Source organism: Centroberyx gerrardi, chromosome 19 (assembly GCF_048128805.1).
Source record: "Centroberyx gerrardi isolate f3 chromosome 19, fCenGer3.hap1.cur.20231027, whole genome shotgun sequence".
In the NCBI taxonomy this organism is placed as follows: Eukaryota; Metazoa; Chordata; class Actinopteri; order Beryciformes; family Berycidae; genus Centroberyx; species Centroberyx gerrardi.
In genome coordinates, this window is record NC_136015.1 from 27,375,254 (window position 1) to 27,393,210 (window position 17,957).

At 40.6% G+C, this 17,957-nt stretch overlaps 1 protein-coding gene across 1 annotated transcript; it reads right to left on the reverse strand.

Annotated features, from left to right (window-relative positions):
• Nucleotides 1-5,531: 5,531 nt before the first annotated feature.
• Nucleotides 5,532-17,364, reverse strand: LOC144542864 (uncharacterized). The gene is made up of 3 exons (XM_078290214.1): nucleotides 16,112-17,364; nucleotides 7,020-7,048; nucleotides 5,532-6,704 (listed from the first exon to the last, which is right to left on the reverse strand). The coding sequence occupies exons 1-3, from the start codon at nucleotides 17,118-17,120 to the stop codon at nucleotides 5,748-5,750; spliced, it is 1,995 nt and encodes a 664-aa protein (XP_078146340.1). The 5' UTR covers nucleotides 17,121-17,364; the 3' UTR covers nucleotides 5,532-5,747.
• Nucleotides 17,365-17,957: the final 593 nt, after the last annotated feature.

The following is a 17,957-nucleotide window of genomic DNA, read 5'->3' on the forward strand; positions in this document are numbered from 1 at the left end:
AATTTACACGTGTTGGAGCCATAAATTATAATAAAATACTTAAATAAATTGTCTGTCCATGGTCCTTCAAACCCTGCAGCAGCTCTTCAGGAGGAGACTCGCCTACATCTAACTTTAACATGGTGACTAGGTGTTGTGATCACTGGGAATGAAGGAGAATGACATATTTCTGTAGTTCAGATGGACATAAATTGTTGAAAATGGTCTAGTGAATTAATGTCTGTCCCTTAACACCAGCTGGAACTTTAGGTTTTGATTAAGGACTATTCGGTATAGCAGCAAGTTCAGGAAGAAGCAACTTACCTCACATGCTCCACTGGGTTAAACACCAGTTGTATGCAGAGTGTGCATGACTTGAACAAAGTAAGAAGTTATTTCCTATCTTTATTTCATGTTGAAATATTAGTTATAGTCCATGGTATGTTTACTGGGTGATAATTGAAGTTAATAACGATAGTAGTGCTAAATATTGGAATATTATGTCTATTATTGTAGGTTAATTATTAAAGTGGAAATTGCAAGTAAGTTACATGTCAGATTGCTTTAGATTGTATTGGATGGAACTGAATGTAAATCACCTGGTTAGCCTTACTGGACGCCATTAGTGATCGTTAAACGCCCTCTAGCGGACGTTTATATAACTGCATCTCTGTACATTGTATTGTAATTGAACTCTGCTTAGTATAGGACATTTATTTGTAGTTTATAAATTATTGTAGTTTATTGATATTAATGTATGCTGCTTCTTCTCATTGTAGACCACACTCAAGACAATATGCCATTCTAGCCCAATATATATGGAGTCAAATAAAGATCTGAAAGGACATCTAATGTTTATTCATCTCTGACCGGATGCCCGTGGTGGCTGTAAGCAATCCTGAATCAGCAGAGATTGTTTCTTAAAACCCATCACAACATAAATCATGCAAATATATTGGAAAAATGCATGCAATTGGCCTTAAATAGACACATTTTGGGACATGATGAAATGATATGAAAATGATATGATAAAATGTGAAAATAACATTTAAATGTCACCAACCTGCTCTGTGTAACCGCACTTCAGGATTTAAAACAGCGTCCAGTAGCTTTCGTTGTCGGTCGTTCTGCTCTTTTGAACGAGAAACTTCCTCCTCGTACTCTGCTATCGTTCTTTCAAACAGCCCAAATATCTCTTCAACAGCCGCAGTTAGTCGCTGCTTCACCGACGCTCTCAGCTTCTGGACTTTAGACATTATACAATAACGCTGCTTACTGAGTCAAAACACAACCTGGTCGATATCAAACGGTCTCTTTAGCTAGCTAGCGTTGTGTTGCTAAGCTCCGTCCCTGTCTGTCTGTTAGCAGCTAGCTAGCTATGCTAACTTAAAAAGCTTTGTAGGCTACCGGGAGAAGAGTCTGAGGTAAAACCTTAAGAAAGAAGAGCGAAGGGCGCGAGCTGCATTCAGATAGAGTTATCCATACACACACAGTCTAATGTTGGTTCGTTCAACTTGGATGTAATATACACTTTCGAAGGGAAAAAGCCGGGACTCTGGCCTTGTGGACTGAGCCCTCGTGTTCAACGTCATCACGTCAAGTCTGCGAGGGCGCAATACGTCCGTATTGCAATGAATTGTGGGTTAAATCAGTGAAGTCGGTCGAATAGTCAAAAAAATACGTCCTAACTCCTCTTCCTAACCACTTTTCCTTGACCTCGTTGGAAAACGTCATGAGGTCAAGGAAAGATGTGAAGGAGAATTCATAAGGACTTAGGAAAAGACAACGCGGTGCTAAGAGAATCCGACTGCACTTACACTAGGCTGCGTCATTATGCGACGGCGGATGTTAATGACGTGGGTCTGCCGTGTGAAACTACAATGTTCCGGAGATGGACTACTAAAAGCGCATCTTAGATACTTCGCCCCGTGCGTTCTTACCGTGTTGTTTCATGCAGGCTATATAAACGTGGACAACCCAGTGAAAAATATTGCTTCATCACCAAGGTTGGAATTGAAATAAAAAAGGAATATAGGCTACCAGTCACAAAAGTGAAATGGGTTAGGGGTTGTCACATTGAGAATGGTTGCTCACGCTCACCTTCCTGTCCACTCATATCGACATGAATCCCAATTAGTATGATTGTATGAAAATTATTGTTAAATTCATGCAACATAGGCATAACTTGTTAGGCCTACAAATCTACTACTGTACATATCATCATTCTTAAGTTTCAAACATGTTGAATAAAAAACATCATCTAGCTAAAAACGTCTCATATCGCTTTTTCTTGAAAGACAGACTTCTGTGTTATGGTTAATATGCTGATTATGATCTGATTATAAGCCTATGCATATAATATCTTAAGAACCACCACACAACTCAGTAAACACCTTGAAATGTTGACTTGATTGTGCTTTGAAGTTGTTATGGCTGATTCAGGCCTTTATTAAGGCAAGGGCTTCAGCATCTGTGACTGAAGTAAAATTAATTAATGATATTCCTAAAGGCTGGCAATACAACAACGCTCAGAATGAAGAAATAACTAATGCAAACTGAGCATAGGTTACGCTACAACGTTAACTTCACTTTGATCATTTTACGACAGCAGCGTAACGTTCATAGTTCGCCTCTATGGGTTTAACATGTTGTTGAAAGTTCAAAACATATAAGCATATTAGCAAGTTATGGCATAAGATGGAACATGCTTAATAAGCAACGGTAACTTGCTTGATGATCTGCGGCCCTTGTCGGTCATGATCGTTTGTTTTCGTGAACGGCCGAATTCGTTGCTGCCGCAAAGAATTGTGGGACGGCATTATCTCCTTTCCTTTCGTAAAGGATAGTCCAGTGTATCCTATGCTAAAGGAGCTAAGTAAGGAAGCATTGAAGCACCTTTCCTTAGCATGTAGAGAATTCGAACAGCTCTTATCATGGCTGCCACTTAGGTACTTCCGGGTCATTTCACTCAGTTAGGAACCTTCCTAAGCAAAAAAGACTATTCGACCGCAGCCGTCTGCACCCCAAGCGGACTCTCTGGAAGTCTGCAGAAAGTCCGCTTGAGGCCCCTTGTGGACTGGATGAATCGTGGATTTGGAGCCCTCAGCACTCGCAGACTTTCCGGGAACGCGCCCGCAAAGTCCGCGAGTCTGCAAGTGCGGTGAAGTCCGGACACGATTCAAAACCAGACACCATAGGCTACTGACCGACGTGGGTCCTGACCTGGAAGTAGTCACCTAGCGCTTTTCTTCTTCTTCTTCTTCTTCTTCTTCTTCTTCTTGTCTTTTAACGGATAAAAGAAGGACGACACTGCCGTTCATCCATCTACAGGGAAAAGGGAAAAAAAGGAGGAGGTCCGTCATCAACTCGCATTGTTTTGCTAAAAGAACGGAACGTGAGAAATCATATGCTACAACCGAATAGACCACAAAGGAGGGTGCTAGTCTATGGGCTAAATTATTGTGGTAGATTGGCTAATCAGCCTTTTTTCATTCACTGCCATTCCCATATTTAGCATATACAAACACATGCTGTCCAACAAACCACCATCACCTGGGCCAGATGCATCTGTGTAGATTCCAGTGTCCTCTAACAGCCAAAGCAGCTGCTATATACTGTATGTGAGCCATAATAACATATTGATTGATCACACGAGTTGGTCTGATTTATGATCTGATGTGCATTATTCATTATTCTAGGCTTAGATTCCCAGAGGAAACTGCCGTCTCTTTTTAATCACTAGGGTCATTTTCTCATGACATCTGCATGTGTGCTAGTTCAAAACACACATTTTGAGTGTTATACGAAACTGGGAAAGCAGACAGCTAACTCATTGCTTTTTAACTTTATGTTTACATTACCTTCTCCTTTCTTTTTCTTTCTCTTCCTTTCTCTCCATCATAGGTTGGAACAAACATAGCGGAGTACCTCCAACAGGCTGAGGTGTCAAGGCCATATGTTATGGACTTTTTATGGGCTTGTTTAATGTTACTATTGATATTGTTATTGACTCCAGTTTAATAGTGGCTCTGCTCTGGAATTGAAAACTTGTAAAAATGTATATTAAAAAGAATTTAAAATGTAGTGTTTAAAAATAAATTAGCTATTGATTATTGCTATTGCCTGCATATCCAAGTAATTTAACTGTTTTAAGGATAAGGCTGGTGTTTTTTAATGCATTTCTTACCGTCGACAAATCCTATGAAAATAAAAAAATCAGCAATGAATTAGTTTCACTAACAAGTCTGGTCCATGTAGCGGTCCCAGTGCAGCCTCATGTCCCAGCAGCCATAGAACTGCATTGTATTAAAAACTATTAAACCCCGTCACAGAGCCATGCTGCTGCTCTGCAGCATATTTCATCATCACGATGCACCGGGCCGGACGACTTTTTCCTCAAACGACTTAATAAGCCGACCGTAAACACGTTTTCCATCTCAGGAAAGTAGTTCCGTAGCACAGAAAATAGTCCCCGGCGTAATGAAGAATTTGTTCCCATTTGAATTTGATTTGGTAATAACTACAACAGTCTGACTTTTCATGGTAACAGTTAGAGATTTTTAAAATGTAAACTATGTCTTTGTGAGCTGTATTTAAAGGTTTTTAGCTTACAATTGGAGCCAATGACTTCCGGGTTGAAGGATAATGCTGCATTCCATTCCATTCCAACGACTTCCAACACGGAAAAGTGCAAAGGAACGGTCGTTCAAGTCGGAGTTCCCAGTAGGAAACTTGGACAAAATTATTTTCACACGAGTTGTCCGACATATACACAGCTGACGTCACAGCATCAATCCGTACTTAATAAAACCTGATTTTACTTGATATGTAGTTTTTTGTTATGAAAACGTGTTGAAACAACTTTGTAGTTTCCATTTGTAACGTAATTCAGTGACTTGTGCTTCGTTAGTAGATAGAAGTCTTTGCTGTATGAACCCGCCTGCTAACGTAACTACAGCTGTCAGATAGCTGCCGTTAACGTTAATGGGTAAAGGCTGTTGTGTCCATGTTTTCCCGAGAAGACGCACTGGAACGGATTTAGATCGGAGGTCGGTAGTTCCAACTCGGAACTACCGTAGAGCAAACGCATTGTTGATTTTGTTATTTTAATAGGATTTGTTGATGATAAGAAATGTATTTAAAAACACCAGCCGAATCCTTTAATGACAACAGTCATAAACATTCATAAAGTTTAATTCATGTTGATGTCAGTTGTCATGACATAGTTATGACAGTGTTATGTCAGCCTTATTCACCCCCCTTCAAATAAAGTGTTATGAAGAAGTTAAATGTGTATGAATTTTAAACCATAAAGAGAAAAGTGAACAAACTGACTGGAAATGAGGGTCAGTGAATAAACCAGCAAAAACAAGTGAAACCAGACCAAGTACATTTTCTAAAAGAAAAGGCTTGTGTTTTTTTGCTCAGTATGGTAGAACAGTTATTCAGCTGTCATGTGACCACTGGCTTAATATACAATTATTCAGCCTGATTTAAGGAAAGAACAAGTAAACAATAAAAGTGTATGAGAAGAACACTAATAACTCAGCAAGTACAAGTCCAATTACAGTTTATTTTCACAATGAATACGAGCACATTGAATTAAACATGACAGGAATTCCATTTCAATATAAAATCTATTCTCCATTACTGATCATAATTAATTGTTAGCTACTAAGGAACATTCACCCTTGTCAGCTCACACTGGAATGTTAGTTTATTGATCTGTTGCTGCTGAACAGTTCAGCTCAACCAGCAGCTCTGCAGCTTCACCTGCTGCTGCTCTCACCACAACACTTGTGTTTTTTGACCTCTGAACGGTGGCGAAAACTCCTCCCACAAACACTGCAACTGAACGGTTTCTCTCCTGTGTGGATTCTCATGTGTCTCTTCAAACTTTCTTTAATACCAAAACTTCTCCCACAGGTTGAGCAGCTGTAGGGTTTCTCTCCTGTGTGGCTTCTCATGTGTATCTTCAAATCTCTTTTAGCAATAAAACGTTTCCCACAGATTGAGCAACGAAAGGGTTTCTCACCAGTATGGACTCTTGTGTGGTTAAACATTGCATATTTGCGGGAAAAACGTTTTTTACAAACTAAACAGCTGAAAGGTTTTTCCCCTGTATGAATTATCATGTGCGAACTTAATACTCCTCTCTGACTGAACATTTGACCACAAACTGAACAACTAAATGGTTTCTCCCCTGTGTGGATTCTCATGTGTGACTTCAAGTCTCCTTTATAACCAAAACGTTTACAACAGACTGAGCAACTAAAGAGTTTCTCTCCTGTATGGACTCTCTCGTGTCTCCTCAAGTCTTGTTTGTCACCAAACTTTTTACCACAAACTGAACAATTATATGGTTTCTCTCCTGTGTGGACTCTCATGTGTCTCGTCAAGCCCCCTTTCTGACCAAAACTTTTACAACAGACTGAGCAACTAAAGAGTTTCTCTCCTGTGTGGATTCTCATGTGTCTCGTCAAGCCCCCTTTATGACCAAAACGTTTACAACAGACTGAGCAACTAAAGTCTTTCTCCCCATTAGATGTTAAATGACTTACAAGGACTTTGTTGTTTTTCTCTGAGTCTAAACCTGACTGAGGTTCTCTAGTCTCCTTCAATTCACCATCACTGTCTGCAGTCTCAGGTTCAGAGGAGTCTGAAGTCTTGCCATCACTAGTTGGGTGTAAATGACTAGCTGGATCTAAGTTCCTGGCTGGTTCTGATACTCCACAGTCCTCTCCATCAGCTTCTGTTTTCATCTGTTCAGTTGAGCTGCTGGCTAGAGGCTCTGCCTCTCTGTTCTCCTCAGTTTGGCTTTGATGAAGCTGTGAGGACTGAGGTTTCTCTTCATCATCTTCACTCTTCACAGGGACAGGAGTGAACGGGAACTCGGTGATATCGGCCTCCTCCGGCCCTTGAAGCTGCTCTCCCTCCTGACTGGTCCAGAGTTCCTCCTGTTCCTCTTTAATGTGTGGGGGCTCCTGGTCCAGACTGGGGCTCCAGTCCTGCTGCTCAGGGGGAACCTCTTCTTCACTGACCAGCAGCTGCTGGACGTCTGGAGGGAAGACTGAAATATACACATAACGGAAAACAAATTATGCACAATCACGGCCTAAACTCCCACCTGTATGCTGACTAGGGATGCACCGATACCGATTTTTTACTGCCGATCCGATAACGATACCAGAATTTTGAGTATCAACCGATACCGAGTACCGATCCGATATTGACCCCTTTTTTTCTTCTGTAATTACACAGCTGCATACAACATGTATATAACATGGGAACAATAATTTTATTGTTAAAAAAAAAGAAAAGCAGCAGGGCAAAAGAACTGACCAAAATAGGAATGACAGTTCCTAGGATATATAAAAGATTGTTGCAATATAGGGATACAGTGCAAAAAAACTCACAAAAGTGCAAAAGAGCAATAAACTGACCAGTGCATACTGCTACAAAACAATATTGAAACAACCATACAGCCTTTGCTTATGTATTTTTTCCTCTTCTTTAGTGTGAATAACTGACAGAAAAAATACTGCTACACATAGGCTTTTTCTGGGCATAACATCCAGTGTGTGCCAAGTCTAGTCTAGTTTTAATCACTTAAGGACAAGAGGCAGGTTTTTCTTCAGAAACAGAAGCATCTCACCTCTCTCTGCTGTCAGCCTGTTCCTCCGTTCACTGACAGTGTTGACAGTCACTGACGCTGACGCACGCACAGGTCGCGTCAGCGTCATCAGCGCGGTAGCATTAGCTTTAGCCCCCATCTCCAAAAAGCTTCGTTTTGTGAAAACGGAAGACTTAATTGAAACCTTTATGGTGGCGTGTACATGGTACTAAGCCCAAGGACACTCGATGTAACTTTGAGCTAAGGAGCAGGCGTTTGGAAGGCGTCGCCAGATGAAGTTGGATAAAGATCTTTGGGACGCTAGTAATGGCATAGCCATCTAGCATCCCTTTGTGGCTAAAATAATTCCCAACCGCTGACATGTTTACATCAGCACATTGCCTGCACGCTCGCTTTCTTTTTCCAACTTCTTCACTCACTCGTGTCGCGTCACGTGCAAACTCAGGCATGTTTTACGGCAGGCGACTACGCCCGTTTATTACTCCGGGGGCTCGAACTGATTGCTCTGGATCGGATCGGATTATAACGTTAGCTGCCACCGATGTCCGATCCAGCATTTTAGGCCAATATCGGCCCGATACCGATGCCAAGTATCGGATCGGTGCATCCCTAATGCTGACAATACAATATACATCCATACCACACCTGACATTTCAGCTACAATGGCAACACTCAACTGCCTGTGTAATATGCTGAAATGAATGCTCTTAAGAAGTAATGCACTTAGAATTTTAAAAAAGGCTTTTATTTGTTGAGTTCATAATGTCCAGATTAAAAGAATAAATGCAGCTACAAAGAGGATAATGGTAAAAATGTGATGCCACTAAGAGATATCAAGGTAGAAAATAAAACAGAGAATATTACCTGCCTGGTAAATAGTCAAAAACAGTAAAAAAAAAAACAACAACTAAAAAACGAAACTAAATTAAGGTAAAAAGGTACTAAAGTACTAAATACTCATAATGTTTGAAAGATGCATCTGTAATGGACTTTTCAAGTCTCAATGGAGATGTCACCTGTGGTTGATTAGTAATGCCTACAGATGTCAGGGGGGAGCTCTTGCGACGTTGCTTCATTATTGATAAAAATGCCAGAGTAAACCTCGTGTCCAGATGTCTTTATTGATACTCTCCCTTTTCAGGTGCATAATAAACTTATATCATTGTGTTGCTATCAACCTGTTTTAAAAAGGAACTGTATTGTTTTGAGAAATGGTTTTCACTGTTAACGTACAGAGAAACGTTACGGTCTACTCTCTTGAATTAGCAAGAGGCAAATAACATGCGGTTTGCTAGCAAGAACGAGAGGTCTGTGTTGCAACGGAGAGTAATACAGTAGTTCTGTTCTAATGAATAAAACAGCTAGAATAATCTATGTTGGTTTAAAAAAAAAGGGAACGCCTTAAATAATGAACAGGGTAAATAAGATCGGTTTATACAGGTAATGTGCATACTTTATAACGCCTAGTCTGTTTTCCTATCAGCTAACAAGACAGAGCACGAAGACAGTATGTCAGCCATGACGGCCATATTGTGAATGTTGTATCTTTGAGCCGTGCACCCACAGGGATCTAGGCTTAAATCATGTTGCAGCTACAGTTTGTCTTTGCAGATAAATGCTGAGTTCATGAGGATAACTACGGCTCCACTGCAATCAACATTCTTTGCGAAACTGGACCAGCATTACGATTTGTTAGTATGATGAGTATGTTGTTTTCATGTAGAGTTTCCATCTTGAATTGTATTTACTTAGACTCACGGTTTATTACTGGCACAACAGTTAAAAGCATTTACTTTTGCTGTTCATTGATACAATATTTGAGTCAACTAAACAGATGAGATTCTAGGTTGTTAATATGTGAATGAGCAAAGGGTTTTAATTAACAGTTACTTATGTTAACCTACTTAGTGAATTTTGAAAAATATTTAATTTACACCCATGTTTACTGACTGAAAAGTGGAAAAGTGGAATTAATTTGAATTGACTTGTTATATCATTTGACAAGTGCTTTATTTAGTTGAATAGAAAGAACTTGTGATAACCATGGAAAAGGAATTGAGTTTACCTGTTGTATTTACCTGTATGAAAAGATGTGTAATTACACTGAAAGAGAATCTAGAATGTAAAAACAATTCTCTATAAAGATGCCAGAGAGTGAACATCGTGTCCGGACGTCTTTATTGATACTCTCCCTTTTCAGCGTGTCAAATCCTGAATGCACAGCAGCTTTTTGAAGCTTAATTGCAACAAAACAGAAATAATCCTCATCGGCTCCAAGTCCACATACACACACACACATACAGCCCGCAACCTCTGCCTCTCTACTGATAATATGACAGTCACACCTTTCCTGCAAGTAAAGAACCTCAGAGTCATCCTGGATTCTGCACTTTTCATTTGAACCTCCGAAACATCGCCAGATCCGCCCGTACCTCAAATTTTCTGATCCATGCCTTTATGGATCCGTGCGCTCCTCGCTGGCCTCCCTTCCCATCTCCTCAACAAACTGCAACAAGTACAAACTTCTGCAGCTCCTGACATCCACCTCCTCCGGCACCACATCACTCCGATCCTCAGAGACTTCCACTGGCTTCCTGCATGTTACAGGACAACCTACAAAGTGACGCTCCTCACCTACAAGGCCCTGCACGACTCCACGCCGGACCACATGTCACGGCTCATCTCTCCCTGCTGTCCTTCTCGTTCTCTTCCATCCTCTCGCTCTTGCTCCTGTTCCTCTGCTGCCCCGCCCATCTGGAACAGGCTCCTCCCCCAGTCAGAGCGTCGGACAATGTTGATTCTTTTAAATCAATTCTCAAGACTCGCCTTTTTAGAGAAGCATTTAATTTATCATGGTATTGTTAGTTTTAAGTATACTTAACCTGTTTTAATGCTGTTTTGCTGTGAAGTGCTTTGAGTTACTGAGAAAGTGCTACATAAATATAATGTATTATTATTATTATTGTTAGGGGTCCAAGCAGGTAGTGCTGGAACCCTATTGTTTTTGTTCGGATTATTCTTCTTCTTATTCTGCCATAAAACTGTCTGCAGCTCAGAAACTGTAAGAGCTACAGCTCCCAAACTTGGCAGGGCCTACAGAGGCAAAGAACACTCTTAACTCCACAGATGGTCCATGAATAAGTAGCAAACTTCAACGTCGTGTTACTCCCAACAGAAATATGATAAAATGTGTATGAGTAATGTGAAAATAACATTTAAATGTCACCAACCTGCTCTGTGTAACCGCACTTCAGGATTTAAAACAGCGTCCAGTAGCTTTCGTTGTCGGTCGTTCTGCTCTTTTGAACGAGAAACTTCCTCCTCGTACTCTGCTATCGTTCTTTCAAACAGCCCAAATATCTCTTCAACAGCCGCAGTTAGTCGCTGCTTCACCGACGCTCTCAGCTTCTGGACTTTAGACATTATACAATAACGCTGCTTACTGAGTCAAAACACAACCTGGTCGATATCAAACGGTCTCTTTAGCTAGCTAGCGTTGTGTTGCTAAGCTCCGTCCCTGTCTGTCTGTTAGCAGCTAGCTAGCTATGCTAACTTAAAAAGCTTTGTAGGCTACCGGGAGAAGAGTCTGAGGTAAAACCTTAAGAAAGAAGAGCGAAGGGCGCGAGCTCCATTCAGATAGAGTTATCCATACACACACAGTCTTCTGCTGCTTCATTCGTGTTGTAGACGCATTAGTTTAAGTTTGATTTGTTTAAATCAGACTCCACACTGCGCGAGCAGCGTGAAGCTAGCCAGCCACAATAAGAAATCGCACTTCCGGTATAGTTTTGTTCGCAGCCTTCAAAATAAAAGTCCCAATGTTTTAAGGTAATTGTATTTATCTTGTTGAAAAAAAAGTAAAACATTTAATCTCAGAAGTGTAAAGATCACAACGGCACCTCCAAAAAAGAAGATATTGACAAACATTACGCCAACGCAGATGTACAAGTAACAGATAAACTGCATTAATTCACACAGAAAGAGGAAAACATTCCACATTCAACTAGTGTGGCTGGGAAAACTACAAATTGTGCCCCATTGAAATGCGGGTGAAATTTAATCTACAGGAGGAGAGGAATAAGAAAATGTATCAATTTCACAGTGTTTGATCACATGTCTTCATCTTCTTCGGTGACACATAGTTTATATGTACCGAAAACGGCTGGAATTTTCAGAATGAACGATAGAAATTCTTGAAGTCTTAAATAAATCTAATTTTGGTCAAAAACTGGCTCTTCATCTCTTACCTCCTCTACAGTAGGGATGCTCTGTCAACAACCGACTATTCGAATAGGCTTATTGATTTTTTTTTTGTTTTCTTTCATTCATGACATGGATTGATGGTTTATTTTGATTACCAAAGTATGTCAAAGTATATTTTACACTATGTTACTAGTGTTTTCATGTCTACTAATTTGATATAAGCCAATAAGGCCTAGATCTATATTTTGAACCCTCAATAATTAAGTGGAAGCAGGATTCTCCATTCTGGAAGTATTAACCCTTTCAAGGACCAATCTTCACAACAGCTGCCCATCAAATATGGGCAGCATATTTAGTATTGTGAGGAGCTTCATGGGGTGGCAGTGAGGCATTCAGCTTACAGGTCGTATATATATGTCCTTCCTTTGATGTCAATGTCTGCCACTCTGACTCCATCTGGACTGGGTAGGAGCCGTTGCACCTTTGCAGTAGCAGTATGCTCGTGGTAGTTGGGGGTCTACCACCATAACAACAGTGGAAGCAGCGAGGTTAGGGGTGTCAGAGTGCCACTTTTTCCCAGACTGGAGAGACGGGTGATGATGTCGGATGAAACTTGGCCAGAAACTATCCGAGAGAACTTGGCTATGGCTCCATTGCCTGTTGGAGAGAAGCTCTGAATCTTTGTACATGACCTGAGGCAAAAATGCTTCCAGCTGCCCCATGAGAAGAAGGTTGGACTTGATCAGGGTCGGAAACATCAGAGGACACATAACCAAGGGGCTTAGAATTGAGCATTTCCTCCACTTCGGTGAGGACAGTTAACACCAAAACCAGCAGACAATATTGAAAGTGATGACACTTTCTATTTGTGCCTGGTAGACTCTGCTCAGTATGTCCTGGCTGATAAAGTCACAGAGCCTCCACAACAAGGAACATCCTCTGTCATGTATTGGTGTAAATGGTGTCTACATTTCCTGAAAAGGAGAGTGAGTGGTCAATTTCAGTGCCCAGGTATTTAAAGGTGGTCACTTGCTTCACCTGCTGGCCATCAATTTGGAGGGGCTAGAATAGTGGGTGAGGCAGACAGCTGTTATTGCTACCACCTAGGCACATCTCTCTGGTTTTTGTCACATTAAGTTTGTACGGAGCCCCCCAGGGGTCACCTGGTAAAACAAAAATGATGTGGTAATCCGTGGGCACGGTTTGTTAATCTGTTTTAAACCCACAGATTAGTAAACCGTGTGCACGGATTTGTAATATATATGTTGTACGTTGATAACGTCAAAGAGGGCCTTTTGGTCCATTTCTGAGACATGCATACGAAAACAACCAGGACAAGCCACACAAAGGTGAGATTTTATACTTTATTGCAAATACTTTCACACAATATGATCCACCGTCCTAACAGATAAGGGTTCAGGGAATCCAGAAAGCTTGTCAGATTGGCAAAATTCGATTTGTGAACCTTGGCCGGTACGCCGGAAATTTTCTGTTCCATCTACATGCTAGGTTTCTAATGCAGGGAGCGTGACACCACACACAGTGTGGTGTCACGGAAGAGCATGACCGTAAGTTAACCTAAGTTTGTTACCGTTACTTCATAATGTTAATGAGATCAATGATCCTAGCATTGCAGTTACAAAAGAAATGTGATAAAATGTGTATGGGTAATGTGAATTGTACCACTTCTTTTTAATCTATATACTTCTAGGACATATTATAAGGAGTCAAAATATTAAATATCACAACTACGCTGATGATACACAGCTCTATATCTCCTTAACCCCCAGATACTTAGGCCCCATAAATTCTTTAACTAGCTGTATCAAAGATATAAACACATGGATGTCTCATAACTTCCTACAGCTGTGAGCATTTAATAAACTGTCTGTATTTGGGGAGTAACTATAACAGCCTGACTTTTCGTGGTAACAGCGATTTTTAAAATTGAAACTATGTCTTTGTGAACTGTATTTAAAGGTTTTTAGCTTACAATTGGAGCCAATGACTTCTGGGTTGATGGCTAAAAACGGTACGTGGGATGTCAGAAAGTAACGGGAGTACAGCAAACGCATTGTTGATTTTGTTATTTTCATAGGATTTGTTGACAGTAAGCAATGCATTAAAAAACACCAGCAAACACCTCTGAGTCTACCAAACAAGCTGTCCTGCTGGAGCTGACAGTCCCCTGGGAAGAAAGGAAGCTTGCCAAGTATGAGGACTACTGTAGTCAGCAGCTGTCAACCAGCTGGATGGAAAGCAAGGTGCTTACCGATTGAGGTCGGATGTAAGGGCTTTGCAGCCCGATCCCTGTCCAGAGCCTTCAGTTTTTTGGGCATCGAGGGAGTGAGGAGGATAAGAGCCATCCGCAACAAGACCAAAGCAGCAGAGAGGGCCTCAAGATGTCTGTGGCTCAAGAGAAGAGAGCCATGGAGGCAGAGTAGCTAGCTAGTCAGCTGGACAAAAGCTGAGGTCTGATCAGCCTCAGCTTGGTCACCTGGATGAGGATGTATGATGTTGAGACACCCGATGATTCCAGGAACATCACTGAAGATGTGTCCAGAAGCATCAGCAGATGTATTTGCACACCTATACCAATTAGTGCAGTCATGAGGCCATAATTTTGATATTTATAACAATACACAGTTTACTATCTGAAAATTCAATGCCACCACGATACCACAACAAACAAGAAAAATCATCAAGCAATGTGTTTCCACAATTGACTTGGACAGCTTTGTAGAGACTTCTGCACAGAGGTTTGATGACGGTCGGTCTGTCTTGTCAGCTTTGTAAGTAGTTCTGTATTTGGCTCCTGGCGCCAGTTTGGCCAACTATATACAGTATATAGTTTACCTGGACTGTAACCCAGCTCAAGACATGATGGAGTGATTGATGTTGTTGAATGTTTTGAGCTGTTTGACGATGACGATGGGCATTGTTTTCAACTCTAGAAAACCTTGACTTTGCTGATGATCTGGCTCTTCTTTTTCAAGGTCTCTCTTGAAAAAGAGATTGCATCTCAATGAGTCAACCTGGTAAAATAAAAAAATAAATTCTTTCATATAAGCATCAATAGGCCCATTTCACAAGCATGGCTGCCATACTTACGCAGGGTATAGCTCGGTTCTCACCATTGGCAGCAATGTTAAAAAGCCTGTGATCACTTATTGTGTGTTTCAATATAATGTATAACACAATACAGTTGTTGTCACTGACATATCTCTGACATATGTCTCTGTTTCTGCTGCCACTGAATGCACTCGCCTTTTCTACTTTAGCTGTATTTCTACAGGGAAACAGACTGAGAGCAAGCCCTGTTCACAAGGACATCAATAAAAAACTGAGATTGGTTACGAAAAGCAAAAGACATCAACTTGTAAAGGAAGAATAGTGCAACAATGATACAGTGGCACCATTACTGAAATCAAGCACACACATCCAGCATATTTGATCCAGTAACTGATAGAAACTGTGATAGTGGGAGAAGAGATTGTAATAACAGCTGAAAGCAAGTTTTCCCTGTTCATTTCTGATTCAGTGTCTAAAGGAAATGGTCCTGGGATCAAGTGTGATAGGCAGAATATTTATTTTGTAAGAGACAAGTTAGGAAATGAGTCAGTTTCTGTTGTAAAGCCTGATACAAACGTAGCTAACAGTGTATTTCACGGCAGGTAGAGAGAGAAAAGACAAATTTACATGTTGATGCAGAACAGTGACATCAATATGTCTGTTTCTCTCACCACTTATTTCTGTTGTGTGAACAGGCATAACATGGAGATGAATTTGATAACAATAACAACAATTATCATCAGCTCATTACCTTTATTTGTGTAGCCCTTTTCCAAAGCAAATACCTAATGTGCTTTAACAAAAAACCAAATGTATAAAAATTGAAAAAAATGAATATAAAGTGAATAAACTGACTGGAACAAAAGGTTTGTGTTTTTGTGCTCGGTATGGTAGAACAGTTATACAGCTGTCATGTGACCACTGGCATAATATTCAGCATGATTTAAGGAAAAGAAAAAGAAAACAATAGTGTATGGGAAGAACGGTTACAACTCTATAACTCAGCAAGAACAAGTCCAATTACAGTTTAAATTCACAATGAATATGAGCACATTGAATAAAACATGACAGGAATTCCATTTCAACATAAAATCAATTATCCATTACTGATTGCAATTAATTGTGGGAACAAACTGAGTTTTACAATGTTTCATTGCAATACTCTTTAGTTTATAATCAGGTAAAAGTTTATAGTTTCCTTCAACCTTGTCGAGCTCCACTTTCAGTTCAGCTCAACCAGCAGCTCTGCAGCTTCACCAGCACACTTATGACTTCTGACATGTGATTGCCGGCGAAAACTTCTCCCACAAACACTGCAACTGAACGGTTTCTCTCCTGTGTGGATCATCATGTGTCTCTTCAAATATCTGTTTTCACTAAAACTTCTCCCACAAACACTGCAACTGAACGGCGCCTCTCCTGTGTGGATCATCATGTGTTTCCTCAAATATCTGTTTTCACCAAAATGTTTACCACAGATTGAGCAACTAAAGGGTTTCTCTCCAGTATGGACTCTCATGTGTTTCAACAAAACTTCTTTATGGGTAAAATGTTTTTTACAAACTGAACAACTGAAAGGTTTTTCCTGTGTATGAATTCTCATGTGTGAACTTAATGTTCCACTCTGCCTGAATATTTTACCACAAACTGAGCAGCTAAAGGGTTTCTCTCCAGTATGGACTCTCATGTGTATAACCAATGCGCCACTCTGGCTAAAATGTTTGTTACAAACTGAACAACTGAAAGGTTTTTCCCCTGTATGGATTCTCATGTGTGAACTTAATGTCCACCTCTGGCTGAATATTTTACCACAAACTGCGCAGATAAATGGTTTCTCTCCTGTGTGGATTCTCATGTGTTTCTTCAAGTCTCCTTTATAACAAAAACTTTTACAACAGACTGAGCAACTAAATGGTTTCTCCCCTGTGTGGATTCTCATGTGTTTTGTCAAATCTCCTTTATAACAAAAACATTTACCACAGACGAAGCAACTAAAGCGTTTCTCCCCAGTATGAGATCCCATATCACTTACAAGGACTTCATTGTTTTTCTGTGAGTCTAAACCTGACTGAGGTTCTCTGGTCTCCTTCCAGTCACCATCACTGTCTTCAGTATCAGGTTCAGGAGAGTCTGAAGTCTTGCCATCACTAGTTGGTTGTAAATGACTAGCTGGATCTAAGTTCCTGGCTGGTTGTGATACTCCACAGTCCTCTCCATCAGCTTCTGTTTTCATCTGTTCAGTTGAGCTGCTGGCTAGAGGCTCTGCCTCTCTGTTCTCCTCAGTTTGGCTTTGATGAAGCTGTGAGGACTGAGGTGTCTCTTCATCATCTTCACTCTTCACAGGGACAGGAGTGAACGGGAACTCGGTGATATCGGCCTCCTCCGGCCCTTGAAGCTGCTCTCCCTCCTGACTGGTCCAGAGTTCCTCCTGTTCCTCTTTAATGTGTGGGGGCTCTGGGTCCTCCTGGTCCAGACTGGGGCTCCAGTCCTGCTGCTCAGGGGGAACCTCTTCTTCACTGACCAGCAGCTGCTGGATGTCTGGAGGTAAGGCTGAAATACACACATACACATATTAAGGAAAATTGTGACGGGTGTTCAAGTAAACCAACACTCTGATTACAAAAAAATCAGAATCATCAAATTATGGAGCTATATTTCCCCCAAAACAAATCGTACGTAAATCCCAAGATTGTGAAATGGTTCAATCATAAGAAGGTAATTTGAAAACCCAAAGTCAGTTCTGTAAATCTTTAAACAAGATTGTAATCCACGTTTGCCAAATGAAATCCTTATGTTACAACTACAAATAACTATGTAAACCCTCGGTTCTCATTTTGTATTTTTTACCTTCAGACTTCGGCTGTTTGTAGCCTCACTCGTAAAACACAATTTGTATATAGACAGTGTTTTCCTGGAAGTAATGTTTTTCAATGTGGTTTCTGCCTTGGCATTTTCAAACAAAAGTTCTTAACCGAGGCAGTGTCATTTCTACACCAGCAGATGGCAGTAGGCTACAACTTTGTCACATTTATTTTCATCATCATTATTATTATTTACACACTTTGTTTTA